This window comes from Oryctolagus cuniculus, chromosome 4, assembly GCF_051225735.1.
Source record: "Oryctolagus cuniculus isolate XC-2025 breed Fujian yellow rabbit chromosome 4, ASM5122573v1, whole genome shotgun sequence".
Classification (NCBI taxonomy): domain Eukaryota; kingdom Metazoa; phylum Chordata; class Mammalia; order Lagomorpha; family Leporidae; genus Oryctolagus; species Oryctolagus cuniculus.
The window spans coordinates 112204484-112221080 of record NC_142870.1 but is presented as its reverse complement, the minus strand read 5'-3'; the positions used below and the strand labels follow the sequence as shown (position 1 = coordinate 112221080).

Below are 16597 nucleotides of genomic sequence, written 5' to 3'. Positions count from 1 at the left end.
TATGGGTGCCAGTTTGAATTCCAGCTGCTCCACCTCTGATCCAGCTCTCTGCTATGGCCTGAGAAAGCAGTGGAAGGTGACTCAAGTTCTTGGGCCCCTGCACCTGTGTGGGAGACTGTAAAGAAGCTCCTGGCTCCTTGCTTCGGATCTGTGCAGCTCTGGCAACTGCATCCAATTGGAGGGTGAACTAGTGGATGGAAGACCTCTCTCTCCCTCTCTCTCCCTCGCTCGCTCGCTGTCTGCCTCTCCTCTCTCTGTAACTCTAACTTTCAAATAAGTCTTTAACAACAACAACAAAAGAAATGAAGCCTCTATGAACATTCATGTACAGCACACAGATAATCTATAGGTTTTTTATAATCATAAGTTAAATGTCCAAGAGCGTAGCTTCTGGGTCATATGAGTGTTAATTTTATAAGAAACTGTAGGTGCTGGTGCTGTGAGCCACCATCTGCAGTGCCGGCAGCTTATATGGGCGCCAGTTCAAGTCCTAGCTGTTACACTTCTGATTCAGCTACCTGCTATGGCCTGGGGAAGCAGTGGAAGATGGTTCAAGTCCTTGGGCTCCTGAACCCACACTGAAGACCCAGAAGAGGGTCCTGGATCCTGGCTTGGGATTGGCTGAGCTCCAGCCATTACTGCCATTTGAGGAGTGACCCAGCCAACAGAAGATAACTCTCTCACTCTCTTTTTGCCTCTGTCTCTCTGTAACTCTTTCATTCAAATAAATAAATAAATAAATAAATAAATATTTAAAAGAGAGAAACTGTGAAATCACTCTACAGAATAGTTGCTTCATTTTACACTATCGCCAGCAATGTATGTGTTACAGGTTCTCTGCATGCTTTGTAGCCTTTGTTTTGTTGCCATGCTTTATTTACTAATTCCAATAGGCACGTAGTGACATCTCCTTGTAATTTGTGATTTTAATTTTCACTTTTCTGATGACTAGTGATGTTGAACACCTTTTCATGGACATGTTTGTTACATCTGTTCCCTTCAGTGAAATTTTAGTTCATGTCATTTGCTCATTTTCTGATTGGGTTGTTGATTTACTGTGAGTTTTATGCTTTTAAAAAATGTATTCTAGTCCTCGTCTAGTCTAGATTCTAGACCCTTGCTGAATCTGTGATTTGCAAGTATTTTTTTTCTATTTTGTATCTTGTGTTTTCAAAGTCTTCACTTATTTTTGTCCAGAGCAAAATTTTTAATTTTGTTGAGTTACAATTTACGGATTTTTTTCCTTTCGGAGGTTATACTTTTGGTGTCAGGTGTTAAGAACAATTCATCTGGTGCTAGATCCCAAAGATTTTGTCCTATTTAATTTCTGAAAGTTTTACGTTTTACATTTAAGGCAATGATGCATGTTGAAGTTTTTGTGTAAGCTATGAGGCTGCTGGAGACTCTTCCTCTTCTTTTCCTTCTGCTTCTCCTACTCTCCCTTTTCCTCTGCTTCTTCCTGCTCTTCCTGCTCCTGCTCCTGCTTGTCCTTCTATTCCTCCTCCTCTTGCTCTTCCTCCTTCTCCTTTCTTTTTGCCTACAGATGTCTAATTGCTCCACCACTATTTGCTGAAAAGGCTGTCCTTTCTGCATTTAGCTACTGTGTGCCTTTGTCAGAAATTAGTTAAGTGTAATTTATGTTGGCCTAATTCCTGGCTCTTTGTTGTTCCATTGATCTAAGAGTCTACCCATCCACTAAGACACATTGTCTTGATTACTGTAGCATTATAGCATGCCTTAATACTGGGTAAAGTAATTCTTCTTGTTTTATGCTTTTTGTCAAGATTGTTTTTGCAATTATAGGAACTGTGTCTTCACTTATACATTTTAGAATGTGTCATATTCATACTAGAATGTGCTGCTTTTTGATAGGAACTGCATTAAACCTATAGATCAATGTGAGTCGAACTGCCTTCTGTAGTTTATAGGATGTTCCAGGGACTGACACTGTGGTGTAGAGGGTTAAGTTGCTGTCTGTAGTGCCAGCATCCCATATGGGTGCCGGTGTTAGTCCTGGCTGCTAGGCTTCCAACCCAACTCCTTGTTAATATCCTGGGAAAAAAAACAGAAGCTGGCCCAAGTGCTTGGAACCCTGCACCCACTTGGGAGACTTGGATGAAGCTTCTGGCTCCTGGCTTCAGTCTGGCCCAGCCCCCCTGGCCACTGTTGCAACCAATCTGGGCAGTGAACCAGCAGATGAAAGATCTCTCTCTCTCTCTCTCTCTCTCTCTCTCTCCTTCTCTTTCTCTGTTACTCTGCCTTTAAATAAACCAAATGAATATTAAAAAAATTGAATGTTCCAACTCATGAATGTAGTATATGTCTGCATTTATTCAGTCCATTATTCTGGTGGACTCTGCTGCTCATGTCTCCTCACCATCTGGTGGTTTAGGGTTTTCTGGTTGTCTGGATCCGTCATTGAAGGTGAGGTTTTGCCTGTGTTGAGGTGGCTGCTGATCTTGAGTCTCATCTCCTTGATTTTCCTTTTCTTCTTCCTGGTCGTGCTCTCTAGGCTGTCTTTGGTGAGGAGGGCACATGTGGGTCCTGGTCCATAACCCTAACGCATGCAAGTGTTCTCTCTCAGTGGGCTGCCTTATACTCACACCTGGTTGTCAGCACCATCCATCACTCCTGTATGCACGGGATGCTTGGAATACCATCATTGACACCCACAGGTTTTTTTGCATGTAGTAAGGTGAGAACCTTCACCTGTGGTGTGGAGGATATTGTTGGACATGTCCTTCAGGAGCACTCTGATCTCACTCTTTTCCCTACTCCCAATGCTTTGGCAATTTTGCTGATAATTGTGTGGAGGACTCTTATGGACCAGGAGAGACCAGGGGCCCAAGTCTCTAATGTTACTGTCTGCTGCATATTCACTGCATAGAACTGGAACTAGGACTCCACCAAGGCTAGTAATACGTGCTGCCTGTGCAGTCCTTATTCCTTCAACACATCAAACTCCACCGTCTTTCCATATCCTACACTGCAAAGAGGACTTTTTGGGGGTCATTCTTTATCGTCCTCTGGTGTACAAATAAATCTTTCTTGATGTCATTTCTGTTGGAATCATACCTGTTTCTTTTTTTAAAAAAGATTTATTTATTTATTTACTTATTTGAGAGTCAGATTTACACAGAGAGAAGGAGAGGCAGAGAGAGAGAGAGAGGTCTTCCATCTGTTGATTCACTCCCCACTGGCCACAAAGGCCAGAACTGCGCTGACCTAAAGCCAGGATCCAGGAGCTTCTTCCAGGTCTCCAACGGGGATGCAAGGGCCCAAGGGCTTGGGCCATCTTCCACTGTTTTCCCAGGCCATAGTAGAGAGCTGGATTGGAATTGGACCAGCTGGGACTAAAACAAGAGCCCATATGGGATGCTGGCACTGCAGGCGGAGGCTTTACCCAATAGGTCACAGCGCCAGCCCCATACTTATTACACCGCAAACGGAGTTATTTCACTAATCCCAAAATGTTCATTGAGAAAGCCGTGGATGTGAGGCTGCGGCAGGGGGTGGTGGTGGTGGTGGGGTTGTGTCAAAATTCCCTCCCCCGCGCTGCTGTTCATGGTGCTAGACTTGGTGGTATTGAAAATGAGGTGGGGGAAGCGGCTAGATTCCCATCTCCTGGCTCATGGTTTCAGTACTGTGGCTTATGAGGCTGGTGCCGTTGCGCCCCCTCCTGGGGTGTGATGGTAACTCTATCTGCAGTGGCGATGGGGCTGCTCTGGATTCTCTGGCCAGGCATCCACTCTCTGCTCCCTGGGGTGACTGAATTCCACATATAACCTTTGACTATCTTAAAACATAACTGGCTGTATCCTGAGGCTAACTGAAGGCTTATGGATAGCATGAACACTTAACACATAGTTTATGTTGTATGCAATCTATATGGCGAAAATGTGGAAGAAAATAAAGTACTTTTTATAGCTACATGCAATTCACTGGAGAGTAGGACTGCTCAGACAGAGATGTCAAGTGCCGCTGCATTTTAAGCACATGCTTGCAACACCTGGGATCACCTCGGCAGCTACAGAACATGGCTATGAAAATACCACAGGAGTACAGTGGGTACTCCAGTTAAATTTATGCAGTTATGATTTAATACTGCATCTTTATGATTGCTTACATTTCTCTCATGCCCCGTGGCATCACGTGGCCTGCATTTGTGTGCATAAGTTTTGATGAATTTTAAGTTTTCACAATAGATTTATGTATATTTTATACTAGCAAATGATGAAATTGACTATAAACTGCATATATTTTATGCATTCATGTTGTACCTAGTTTTTCCTTTTTTATATATCTAGATTATTTATTTAGTATGGAAGGGCAGCGGGAACTGACTCTATGTGATTTTGTCTGTACAAGAAGTTTTACAGGTACCTGTTACAAAGCAGAAGAGTTTAATGTTGTTGAAGCTCAAATTATGAAAAATATTTGCCTTTTCTGTTTGACTAATAAATCTTAGCCAAACTAATGCCACAAAAATTTTTCTTTATATATTTCCTCAAGAATTCTGTTATATTTATGAGACATTTCACAGTAACTTTTCTATGTGCTGTGTAGTAATTAGGATTCTTTTGGGGGGCTGGCATTGTTGCATAGTGGGTAAAGCCATGGCTTGTCATGCCAGCAACCTATTATGGGCATTGGTTTGTGTCCTGGCTGCTCCTTGTTCGATCAAGCTCCATGCTAATGGCCTGGGAGAAGTATCAGATGATGGCCCAAGTATTTGTCCCCTGCCACCCACGTGAGAGACTTGAAAGAAGCTTCTGAATTCTGGCTGTGGCCTGGCTCAGCCCTGGCCCATGCAGCCATATAAGGAATGAATCAGTGGATGGAAGAGTTCTCTCTCTCTCTCTGGCTTTCTCTCTCTGTCTCTCTATAATTTTGACTTTCAGTTAAATAAATAATTTTTAAAAAATGATTCTTTTTTTCCTTGTGGATATCTACAGGTCCTGGAACTACTTGTTGAAAATGTTATTCTTTCACTATTGAATTACTTTCCAATCTTTCCCAAATATTAATTGCCCATGTGTGCATCCATTTGAGCAATCTCTCTCTTCCATTGATTGATATATCTGTTTTTACATCAGTGAAATTCCTCCAACTTTGTTCTTCATTGAGTTTCTGTATTATTCTTAGAATCATTTTGGCAATCTCAACAACCAAAAAGTCCACTAGGGTTTTGTTTGAGAATGTCTTGAATTTACAGATTAATTTGTGGGTGGGGAATTGACACTGCAACAATATTGAGTTTTCTGTGTCATGAAGATAGTATCACTTTCCTCATTTATTCACAGATTCTTTGATTTCTCTAAACAGTGCTTTAGAATTTTCAATGCATATGTCTTGTTATTGTTAAATTTACCTCCACATATTTCGTGGATTTTGATGCTATTGCATCAAGAACCTTATATCAAAGGATATGGGACCAATGAAGAAATCTCTTCTAATCTATACCCTAGCACAGAATCATTGTAAATTGAACTTTTGACAAATTCCATTTCCCTGCATGGAACTATGAGTGTAGTGTGGAGTATAAGGATGAAAATGAGAATCCTTGCCTTGTTCATGATCTTAAGGGAAAAGTATGCATTCATCATTCATCATTAAGTGTCATGTTAGATTAAGAAAATTTTTTTTTCTTAGTTTGGTGGGAGTTTTTTTCAAATATTGGTTTTAGTTATGTAAAATGTTTTTCTGCACCCTTGAGATGATCTTACATTTTTTTCTCTTTAGTTTGTTAACACTATACATTCCAATGATAGACACTTGTCCATTTCCAGTACACTTTTATAAATTGATGGGTTCCACTTGCTATGTAAGATTTTTTACATTTCCATGAAAAATAATGGTGTGAACATTTTTTCTTATGTGTTTATTTGCTCTTAGCATTAGAATAACGCTGTTCTTGTAAGGGGAGTTGAGAAGTATTTCTTCCTTTTTTATTTTTCAAGGGTTTTTGCAGAACAGGTATTATTCATTCTTTAAACATTAGGCAAAATTCAGCTGCAAAAGAATCTGAGCCTAGAGGATTTTGGGGGATGGGACCAGGTAGGGGCAGTAAGGCAGATTCTCTCTCTCTCTCTCTCTCTCTCTCTTTCTTTCTTTTTCTCTCTCTGAAGACTGAAATACTGTTTAATGAAAACAAATACATCTGATAGAGCAGGTGGGTATCTCAGAAAAGAACTGAGAGCCCAGGCAACTCTCTTTTCTTGTTATCTTAATATTTCCTATTATTAACAACAGTAGCAACTGTTGATATTAACAGACTTGGGCTCATTAAATTCTTCCAGGTTGAGATACACAGAGTAGTACAATTTTTGTAGACTTTAAGCAATTCAGTTTGGTTAGTTTTTTTCCCCTTTGCAATGCCTCATAATTGTGGATTTCAAAATACCACTACTGTGCTCAACTTTATCTTTAAATGAACTCAGCTTTCCTATAGCTGAGAAATCATTAATGTCCAAAAATGAGCCCTCCACACAGATGACTTCCCCTTCCATCGTGATGTAGATAACTAGGTTTTATTGCCTTTCATTTAACCCAATGAGCAACTGAGGTATTTTATTACAGCACCATGGCAAAAGCTTATGAAACTAATTTTTTCCTGGAAAATTAATTTAATTTCTTGGTCAATTGAATACTGTCTCCCCACCCTTTCCCATTCTTCCTTTACTGTTGACCTCTTTAAAGCTTGAGCCTCTCTTGCCATTTAATGGTTGCTGCCCTTTCCTTCCTAAGTAAAAATTAGAATGTAGGCTCTTTCAAAGTTTGATCACCTTGGCTATGAATGTACTTTTAAAAAATAAGTGCCTTTGAGTCACAGAGACTTTCTCTGTCCATCCTAAAATTGAGATTGGCTTCTTTAAATACTTCTTCACTATGACTTCTTATTTCTCTTTCTTTCTCTTATTTGTAAATACCCCCCAACAAATCCCAAACACAGCTGGATACTATGAAGTTAATACCACTGACAATGAAGAATCAAAGTGATGCATAAACATCTTTTTGGGAATGAAATCAGACACACTGAAAAGAAATTAAGCTTAATTTTGAAAGTTTATAAGTTTATATTATAATCCTTATATAAAAATTATCTGACAAATTGTAATCCTTTAATTAAAGCTGTGTGTTCATTAGCTAACAGAATTCAAGGCAAATACAATCAATTTATTATTGATATCTGTTAATTTCTGGTTTTGTTTTCTTGCCAGGGTGTCAATAGCATTTCTCACCTCTAATTTTCTTTGTCAATCAGTAGCTTCTGGCTTTCCTTATGGATTAAATGAGTGTTGTACACTGACCCAGGAAATTAACTTCTAATGCATTTGTCTTAAGAGAAATTGAACTCAAAATAATGATCTCCCTTCCTCATTCAAAACTAAATTTCTTGAGCATCTAGTCTACATTTACTTCTTCACTTTCCATTCCCTCCTTAACTCATTGCAACCTGATTTTCACACCAACACCCGCTGAAGCATGGACTTTCTGGTCATCAAAGCTGATGATCTCTTTTTTAATTCTCATTTTGCTTGATTTGTCTTCACTCTCGAAAGTATCGGTTGCCTCTTTTGTCTTTAGAGATTAAGATATTATTTTTCTCTAGTTCTCTTAGTGCAGTGACAATTTTCGATTTTCTATTTCTGACAACCCTTTCCCCTTTCTGTCTGTTCAGTATTTGGTTGTTGAGTTTCTTATCCTTGAGTATATATTTTTAAGTGTATTTATTTATTTATTTGAGAGGCATGGAGAAAGAGACAGAGAACACACTGCCATCTATTGGCTCAGTCCCCAAATTCCCACAGTAGCTTGTATTCGACTAAGCTGAAGCTGGCATCTAGGAACTCAAATCAGGTCTCCTTAGTGGTTACTAGGAACCTAATTGCTTCAGCCATCATGACTATCTCTTAGAGTCTGTGTTAGCAGAACTCTGGGATCAAGTGCCAGCATCAGGCATCAAAACCATGCACTCTGATGTAGAACATGGGTGTCCCAACCAGCATTTTACCCACTATGCAAAATGTTTGCTTCCCATTATTCTTGACATAAGGCTTAGTGTTGTTGTTTATTTGGAAAATCATCTTTAAATAAATTATGTAATCATATTAGGTAATATCTTGAAAGTGTGTGAATGACAGACTTGGTCAATAAATCTCCAAAATTTCCCTTGACCAACATGGGAGATACTCAGTTTGAGATACACTCTAACTGATGGTGAGCACAGCTCCTGAGGAAATCTAGGTTGTAATCTCATTAACATGCCCCATAGCAAAGGTCTAGGGCTTCGTAATATTTTGCGGTTCAGTGTTTGACTAAGCCTTTCAATAGCTTAAGCTGTAAGTACCATATAATCAAGAAATCATCATGAAAATAGTACATGAAAACAGTTATCCATAAACTTTAAGGGAGGGGCCGGTGCTGTGGCTTAGAGGGTAAAGCGGCCACCTGCAGTGCGGGCATCCCATATGGGCACAGGTTTGTGTCCCAGCTGCTCCACTTCCAATGTAGCTCTCTGCTATGGCCTGGGAAAGCAGTAGAAGATGGCCCAAGTCCTTGGGCCCCTGCACCCACGTGGGAGACCCGGAAGAAGCCCCTGGCTCCTGGCTTTAGATCGGCACAGCTCGGCCATGTCGGCCAACGGGGGAGTGAACCAGCAGATGGAAGACTTCTCTCTCTCTCTGCCTCTCCTTCTCTCTGAGTGTAACTCTGACTTTCAAATAAATAAATAAATAAATGTTTCAAAAAAACCTCAGGTGAGGCAGAATTTATTATGTTTTGGGAGTGTTGGAAGCTTGCAGAGTTTTTTAGGATCATTTCTTAGAATTTTACCGATTTATTTGAGAAGCAGAGAGACAGAGAGGAAAGGAGGGAGGGGGCAGAGAGTTGGTGCTCCCTTTCACTGGTTCACTCTTCAAATTCCTACAATTGCTGGGCTTGGGCCAGGCTAAAGCCAGGAAGCAGGAATGCAACCCAAGTCTCCCATGTGGGTGGCAGGTACCTAACTTGCTGAATCATCACACACTGTGTGCATTAGGAGGAAGCTGATGTCAGGAACCAGGGCCAGGAATCAAACTCACGTACTCCTTTGTGGAAGTAGCTGTCTTAACCACTAGGCTGAACACCTGATAGAGCACTACTTAGTCATGTGAGAATAGTGACTGCTGAAAGGTAATTGTGGCAGCTCCTAGCAAAAGATCTCAGTAACACAGTCCAGGAGGATGAAGCCCTGGAGTCTATACACTTATTAAACAGGCAAAACTATACATCATATATAAGTATATGGAAAATATAATTATACAGCTAGATAGTGCTATATGAATTTGTGTACTTATTTTTCATTTGCTTATCATGAGCATTCTGCTCACCTCAATATTTATTTTTCAAAAATACCATTTAAAAGTTAGTGTGGCTCTTCATTACATGCTGTAACAGGTTTGAAATTCTGTTCTTATGTTTGCTTTTTCATCTTTCTAAATAACATGGAACACAAAAATAGGAGAATTATAAGTGAGTCTAAGACTTAGAAAAGATTATGCAAAGAATTAATTATTTTTTCCTTGGTATATACTCCTCAAGGTCTTTGAGATGATTGAATTAAAACATTTTTTGTGAACTTCGGTGTGTAATTCTGAACTACTTTTCAGAAAACTGATATAACTTCCTATTAACAGAATATCAGAGGGAAAATGTAGGCATAATGTAGCTAGATATAAATAAGAATGTGGTAAAGACTTATTTCATCCTTAAAAGAAAGTTTGAGAAGTGCACAGTAGATAATAGATCAATAAATGAATTAAATGTAGCCAAAGTGTCCTGATAAGGATAAAAACATCAAGTTTAAAAAGGATTTTCTAGAAGCTTGCTAAGGGATTTTTTTCTATGCAGTATTTATTTTAAAATGAATAACATAAAGAATACTAAAAAATTGCTTTGAAAAGTTGAGTATTGGTACCTGCATTTTATGTAGCACAGTGGGTTCTCACTGCCCTCCGCCTCCCCCGCGCCCTCAGCACCTCAGCCTCCCTCGTCACCTGCTTACCCCGCGCCCTGAGCTCCTCAGCTGCCCACGTCCCCCGCTTCCCCCGCGCCCTCAGCGTCTCAGCCGCCCGCGTCCTCCGCGTCCTCCGCGTCCCCCGCATCCCCCGCGCCCTCGCCGCCCGCGTCCCCAAGGACCCGGGAGATTGAAGCTGGGTCCCCACCCGGCCCTGCTGACGTCACGCGGCGGCGTGCGGGCCCCGCCCCTGCCGGCGTCACGGCGCACGCCGCGAGGATGCCATAGGAGGCGGTGCAGGTGCGCGAGGTCTGCGTCGCGTCGTGGTCCACGCAGGAGCCATGAGCGGCCCGGGAAACCTGATGGACTTCTTGGACGAGCCGTTCCCCGACGTGGGGACCTACGAGGACTTCCACACCATCGACTGGCTGCGGGAGAAGTCGCGGGACACCGACCGGCACAGGAAGATCACCAGCAGGAGCAGGGAGTCCGTGTGGGAGTTCGTCAAGAGCTTGCTGGACGCCTGGTCGGGGTGGGCGGTGATGCTGCTCATCGGGCTGCTGGCAGGCACCCTGGCCGGGGTCATCGACCTGGCCGTGGACTGGATGACCGACCTGAAGGAGGGCGTGTGCCTGTCCGCCTTCTGGTACAGCCACGAGCAGTGCTGCTGGACGTCCAACGAGACCACGTTCGAGGACCGCGACAGGTGCCCGCAGTGGCAGACGTGGTCGGAGCTGCTGGTGAACCGGTCGGAGGGGGCCAGCGCCTACGTCCTCAACTACCTGATGTACATCCTGTGGGCGCTGCTCTTTGCCTTCCTGGCCGTGTCCCTGGTGCGCGTCTTCGCGCCCTACGCCTGCGGCTCCGGGATCCCGGAGATCAAGACCATCCTGAGCGGCTTCATCATCCGGGGCTACCTGGGCAAGTGGACGCTGCTCATCAAGACGGTCACCCTGGTGCTGGTGGTGTCGTCCGGGCTCAGCCTGGGCAAGGAGGGGCCGCTGGTGCACGTGGCCTGCTGCTGCGGGAACCTCTTCAGCGGCCTCTTCTCCAAGTACAGCCGCAACGAGGGCAAGAGGCGGGAGGTGCTGTCGGCCGCCGCCGCCGCGGGCGTCTCCGTGGCCTTCGGGGCCCCGATCGGGGGTGTGCTGTTCAGCCTGGAGGAGGTCAGCTACTACTTCCCCCTGAAGACGCTGTGGAGGTCCTTCTTCGCGGCCCTGGTGGCGGCCTTCACGCTGCGGTCCATCAACCCCTTCGGCAACAGCCGGCTGGTGCTGTTCTACGTGGAGTACCACACGCCCTGGTACATGGCCGAGCTGCTCCCCTTCATCCTGCTGGGCGTCTTCGGGGGCCTGTGGGGGGCGCTGTTCATCCGCGGCAACATCGCCTGGTGCCGGAGGCGCAAGACCACCCGGCTGGGCCGGTACCCGGTGCTGGAGGTGCTGGCGGTCACGGCCGTCACGGCCGTCGCCGCCTACCCGAACCCCTACACGCGGCGCAGCACCAGCGAGCTCATCTCCGAGCTGTTCAATGACTGCGGCGCCCTGGCGTCCTCCCAGCTCTGCGACTACGTCAGCGACCCCAACATGACCCGGCCGCTGGACGACATCCCCGACCGGCCGGCCGGGCGCGGGGTCTACACCGCCATGTGGCAGCTGGCCCTGGCGCTGGTCTTCAAGGTCGTCATCACCGTCTTCACCTTCGGCATGAAGATCCCCTCGGGCCTCTTCATCCCCAGCATGGCCGTGGGCGCCATGGCGGGCAGGATGGTGGGCGTGGGCGTGGAGCAGCTGGCCTACCATCACCACGACTGGATCGTCTTCAGGAACTGGTGCCGGCCCGGCGCCGACTGCGTCACGCCCGGACTCTACGCCATGGTGGGCGCCGCGGCGTGCCTAGGCGGCGTGACCAGGATGACCGTGTCCCTGGTGGTCATCATGTTCGAGCTGACCGGCGGCCTGGAGTACATCGTGCCCCTGATGGCGGCGGCCGTGACCAGCAAGTGGGTGGCCGACGCCTTCGGGAAGGAGGGCATCTACGAGGCGCACATCCACCTGAACGGGTACCCGTTCCTGGACGTCAAGGACGAGTTCACGCACCGCACGCTGGCCACGGACGTCATGCGGCCCCGGCGCGGGGAGCCGCCGCTGTCGGTGCTCACCCAGGACGGCATGACCGTGGAGGACGTGGAGGCGCTCATCAAGGACACCGACTACAACGGCTTCCCGGTGGTGGTGTCCCGGGACTCCGAGCGCCTCATCGGCTTCGCCCAGAGGAGGGAGCTCATCCTGGCCATCAAGAATGCCCGGCAGCGGCAGGACGGCGTGGTGAGCAGCTCCGTCACGTACTTCACGGAGGAGCCCCCGGAGCTGCCGGCCAACAGCCCGCAGCCCCTGAAGCTGCGGCGCATCGTGAACCTCAGCCCCTTCACCGTCACGGACCACACGCCCATGGAGACCGTGGTGGACATCTTCCGCAAGCTGGGGCTGCGGCAGTGCCTGGTGACGCGCAGCGGGAGGCTCCTTGGCATCATCACCAAGAAGGACGTGCTGAGACACATGGCCCAGATGGCCAACCAGGACCCCGAATCCATCATGTTTAACTAGCAGCCAGGGGGCCTCAGTGCTGTGGGGCTCGTGGGTGGGTGTCCAGGCTATGGTTTGTGTGCAGACGTAGGACACAAATGCCCATCAGGAAACTTGACGCCGTCTCCTCCAGGCTGATGTCTGTAACCTCGGAGCACAGGGAAGCTTCGAGCCCAAAGGCCAAAGAGGGGGTATCGGCTGGTCGTCCGTGTCATCCCTGCCGGGGCTTCATTGGCTCGTTGCTGTTCCTTGTGTGTGGAACTGGCAGGAAGCTGGGGTCAGGAGCCAGAGGTGGGAATTGAACTCGGATACTCCAGTGTGGATGATGGTTGATGACTCAGCGGTCATGTGATAATGATGAGTCGGCAGAAATGTCCTGAGGACTGACCAGGTATGTCATAACGATGACTCCTCAGGTACGTCATAGTGATGACTCGCCAGAAATTTCACAGTGACTCACCAGGTACATAACAGTGATGACTCCGCAGGTATGTGATAATGATGTGTCAGCAGAAATTATTGAGGACTACCATGTACATCAAAACGATGACTCATCAGGTGTGTCATAGTGATGACAAACCAGAAACTTCACAGTGACTCACCAGGTACATAATAGTGATGACTAAGCAGGTATGTGATAGTGATGAGTCTGCAGAAATTTCCTGGGGACTCATCAGGTGTGTCATAGTGATGACTCAACAGAAATTTCACAGTGACTTACCAGGTACATAGTAGTGATGACTCAGCAGGTATGTGATAATGATGAGTCAGCAGAAATTTCCTGGGGACTGATCAGGTACGTCATAGTGTTGACTCAGCAGAAATTTCACACTGACTCACTGCCTGGCCAAACACCACCCCCTTTGGTTTTCCAATAGAATGAAATTCACAGTCTTGTTCCTAGCACCAAAGTATTGAGTGACAAACCCTTCTGTCAGTGTTGTTATTGGGGTTTCCATGGAACATTTGCAACTGAAACTGGATTCTTCTGGACTTGAATCCCTAAAAAAGTCAAAGACACTGCATGGTAGTTCTCCTCTTCTCTGCGTGTGGCTCCCCTCGGAGCTGGCCTGTCATGGGAAAACACGGTTCTGTCATAGCCTGTCTCTTATATGTCATCCCAGCACCCTGCTAGCCGAAACAAGGTTCTTCCGAAGGGAACACAAAGCAATGGTGCCGCAGCCAAGGGTCACGGAATCTGCGGACGACTTCCCATTTAGTGCCGCTGAGGCCATGGAGAAGGACGAGGGGACAGGTGGCCTTGGGCGGGGATCACCCAGGGGAACTTGGGAGCTGTGCGTGTGTTCTGAACGCTGGCTATCATGTCTACGGCCATACCACCCTGAACGCGCCCGATCTCGTCTGAATGATGGCTGTCAGACAGTTGTAGGGCTTTCTGGATATTTCCTAGTCAGTTTTTAACGTTAAAAAAAAAAAATCCTATAAATAGTGGAGGAGGCGTTCTTCCGTGAGGAACATCACCGATTTCTTTTTCTCTCTATCCCTAAGGAAATGGGTTGGCCCAATAAAGGGCATCTTGAAAATGAAAAAAAAAAAAAAAGAATCATTGTGAGTTTTAGTCACTCTTTTAAGGGACATTCACGGAAGAGCTGCTGTGTGCCAGTCACATTAATAAGTACAGGGCATGCGTTAGTGGTTGTTTGTAGTTGAAACCACAAACCCAGATGTCTACGAATTTTAACTTTATTAATTTTCTCTGACATAGTAAAGTATACATACTGATGGTATGGGAAACAGTGCATGGTGTATGGGAACTATCTGTACCATTGTCTCAATTTTTCTGTGTATCTAAAACTTCTAAAAGTTGTTTATCATTTAAAAAATAAATAAATGGGAAGCAAACATATAAAAAAGGAAAAGTGTTCCTTGGTTTAGAGTACTAGAGTTCATCTGACGGACATTGCAGACATATTCGATCAACAAACTAGATCATTCTAGTCGAATGGATCACAAACAGCTTGTATGAAATCCCAGATGAGTGAAATGTAATTAAAAAATATGAAAATTTGGAAGAGCAAGAGGCATGTTGCTTGGTGATAGAGGAGAGATCTGTAATCATTTTATGCAAGACGGGGACATTCAACTAGATTTTGAGAAATGGTAGAGCTTGCCTCTCTTAATTTAATTTCCCAGGGGGCAAATTGTATTAACTGTACAGAAAGAATGGTAATATGGGCTGATTTCTCACACTACTACTAGATTACAGTAAGTAGACATTTGAGTTCAGTGAAGCCCTAAACAAGAATCCTCCTTAAATCTTGTTCAAGCTGGTGTGTTTTCTTAATCTGTCTTTCTTATTGAGATTTATATATCCTGAAGATGAGGAGACATAGAGTCCATAGGCTTCTTAAATGTGAACACTACAGTTGCTGGCACTGTATGCAACTGTAAGTATTATTTTCTCTAGACCTTTATTTACATTGTTTGGAATATTGTTTTCATTTTCCTTGGGCAATGAGATGAAATCGCACCTACAAGTGAGATTTCCGTGTCACATAATAGGTGTGTGTTTAACTTGATATCAAACTGCCAAACTGTTTTCCAATGTGCTCATGTATTTTGACATTCTCACTAGAAAAGTATGAGGGTTTCAGTTGCTCCACGTCTTTGCCCACCTGGAATGTCACGATTTTACTTTAGAAAGCTTATTGTATGGCAATTCCTCATTGCAATTTTATTTTGATTTTCAAGATAAATAATGGTGTTGAGAATTGCTCCATGTGCTAATTGGCATGTATGTATTTTCCCTATTCAAGTGATTTTTTATACTCTTTGCCCAGTTTTAGAATTGGTTTCATCCATTAATAAATTATAACTTTCAAATTATGTTTTGAATACAAGTTCCTTAGTAGGTATGTTTCTTCATATATTTTCTCAAGTACAGTGACTTGATTTTCCATTTTTCACCATTAATTTTATTGTTAACCTATGAAGGAATAACCTATGATGGAATATTGGTAACAACTATTTATTTAGCATTGGCATTGTATGAGATAATATGAGTAAACTCTAGGGGGCTGACACTGTGGTGTAGTGGATAAAGCTGCTGCCTGCAGCGCCAGTATCCCATTTGGGCGCCGGTTCAAGTCCCCGTTGCTCCACATCCAATCCAGCTCTCTGCTATGGCCTGGGAAAGCAATAGAATATGGCCTAAGTCCTTGGGCCCCTGCAACCAATGGGAGACCCAGAAGAAGCTCCTGGCTCCTGACTTTGGATTGGCACAGCTCTGACCGTTGTGGGCAATTGGGGAGTGTTTATTCCTTGTCTCACATGCAGTGCAGGGGCCCAAGCACCTGGGCCATCCTCCACTGCCCTTCTGGGCCAGGGCAGAGAGCTGGACTGGAAGAGGAGCAACCAGGACTAGAACCGATGCCCATATGGGATGCTGCTCTTCAGGCCAGGTTGTAACCCACTGCGCAACAGCATTGGCCCCATTATAGCAATTTTTAAAAGAGACTGTTCTATCCACAGATTTTGGTATCTTTTAGTGGCAGGAGAAGGGGAAATGAGTGTCCTTGAATGCCCATGAATGCCAGGAGACAATTGTACTGTAAAATTAGTATTATTTTTCTTTTTTCCTTTCCTTAATTTAAAAAAGTATGTATTGTGTGTATGCATATGTATTTAGTGCTACAAAATTTTATCACATATCTACATTCATGTAGGTTCCTGTATCTGCTGCCATATAAGAAACATTTCCATCATCACAAAGTTTTCTCATGTTGCCTTTTGACAATCACATCCACCTGGATCCCTCTGTTCTCACATATAACACCTGACAGCCACTTAAAGTTTGTCATGTAAAAATTTCATACTAATGAAGCCATACAATATGTAAGTTTTGAAGACTGACTTAGCATAATTAGATATGAATATTATATGTATCAATACTTGATTCCTTTCGACTGTTGAATAGTGTCCCATGAAATGGATTGCTGCAGTTCCTTTAACCATTTGCCCATTGAAATATATTTGGGTTCTGATGCTGTGGCTT

The 16597-nt window shown here is 44.7% G+C and overlaps 1 protein-coding gene across 1 annotated transcript; it reads left to right on the top strand.

Moving 5' to 3' along the window:
- Positions 1-10221: 10221 nt before the first annotated feature.
- LOC100356727 (H(+)/Cl(-) exchange transporter 4) lies at positions 10222-15443 on the top strand. The gene has a single exon (XM_070073188.2). It carries the CDS (start codon positions 10339-10341, stop codon positions 12601-12603), a length of 2265 nt encoding a protein of 754 aa, XP_069929289.2. The 5' UTR covers positions 10222-10338; the 3' UTR covers positions 12604-15443.
- Positions 15444-16597: the final 1154 nt, after the last annotated feature.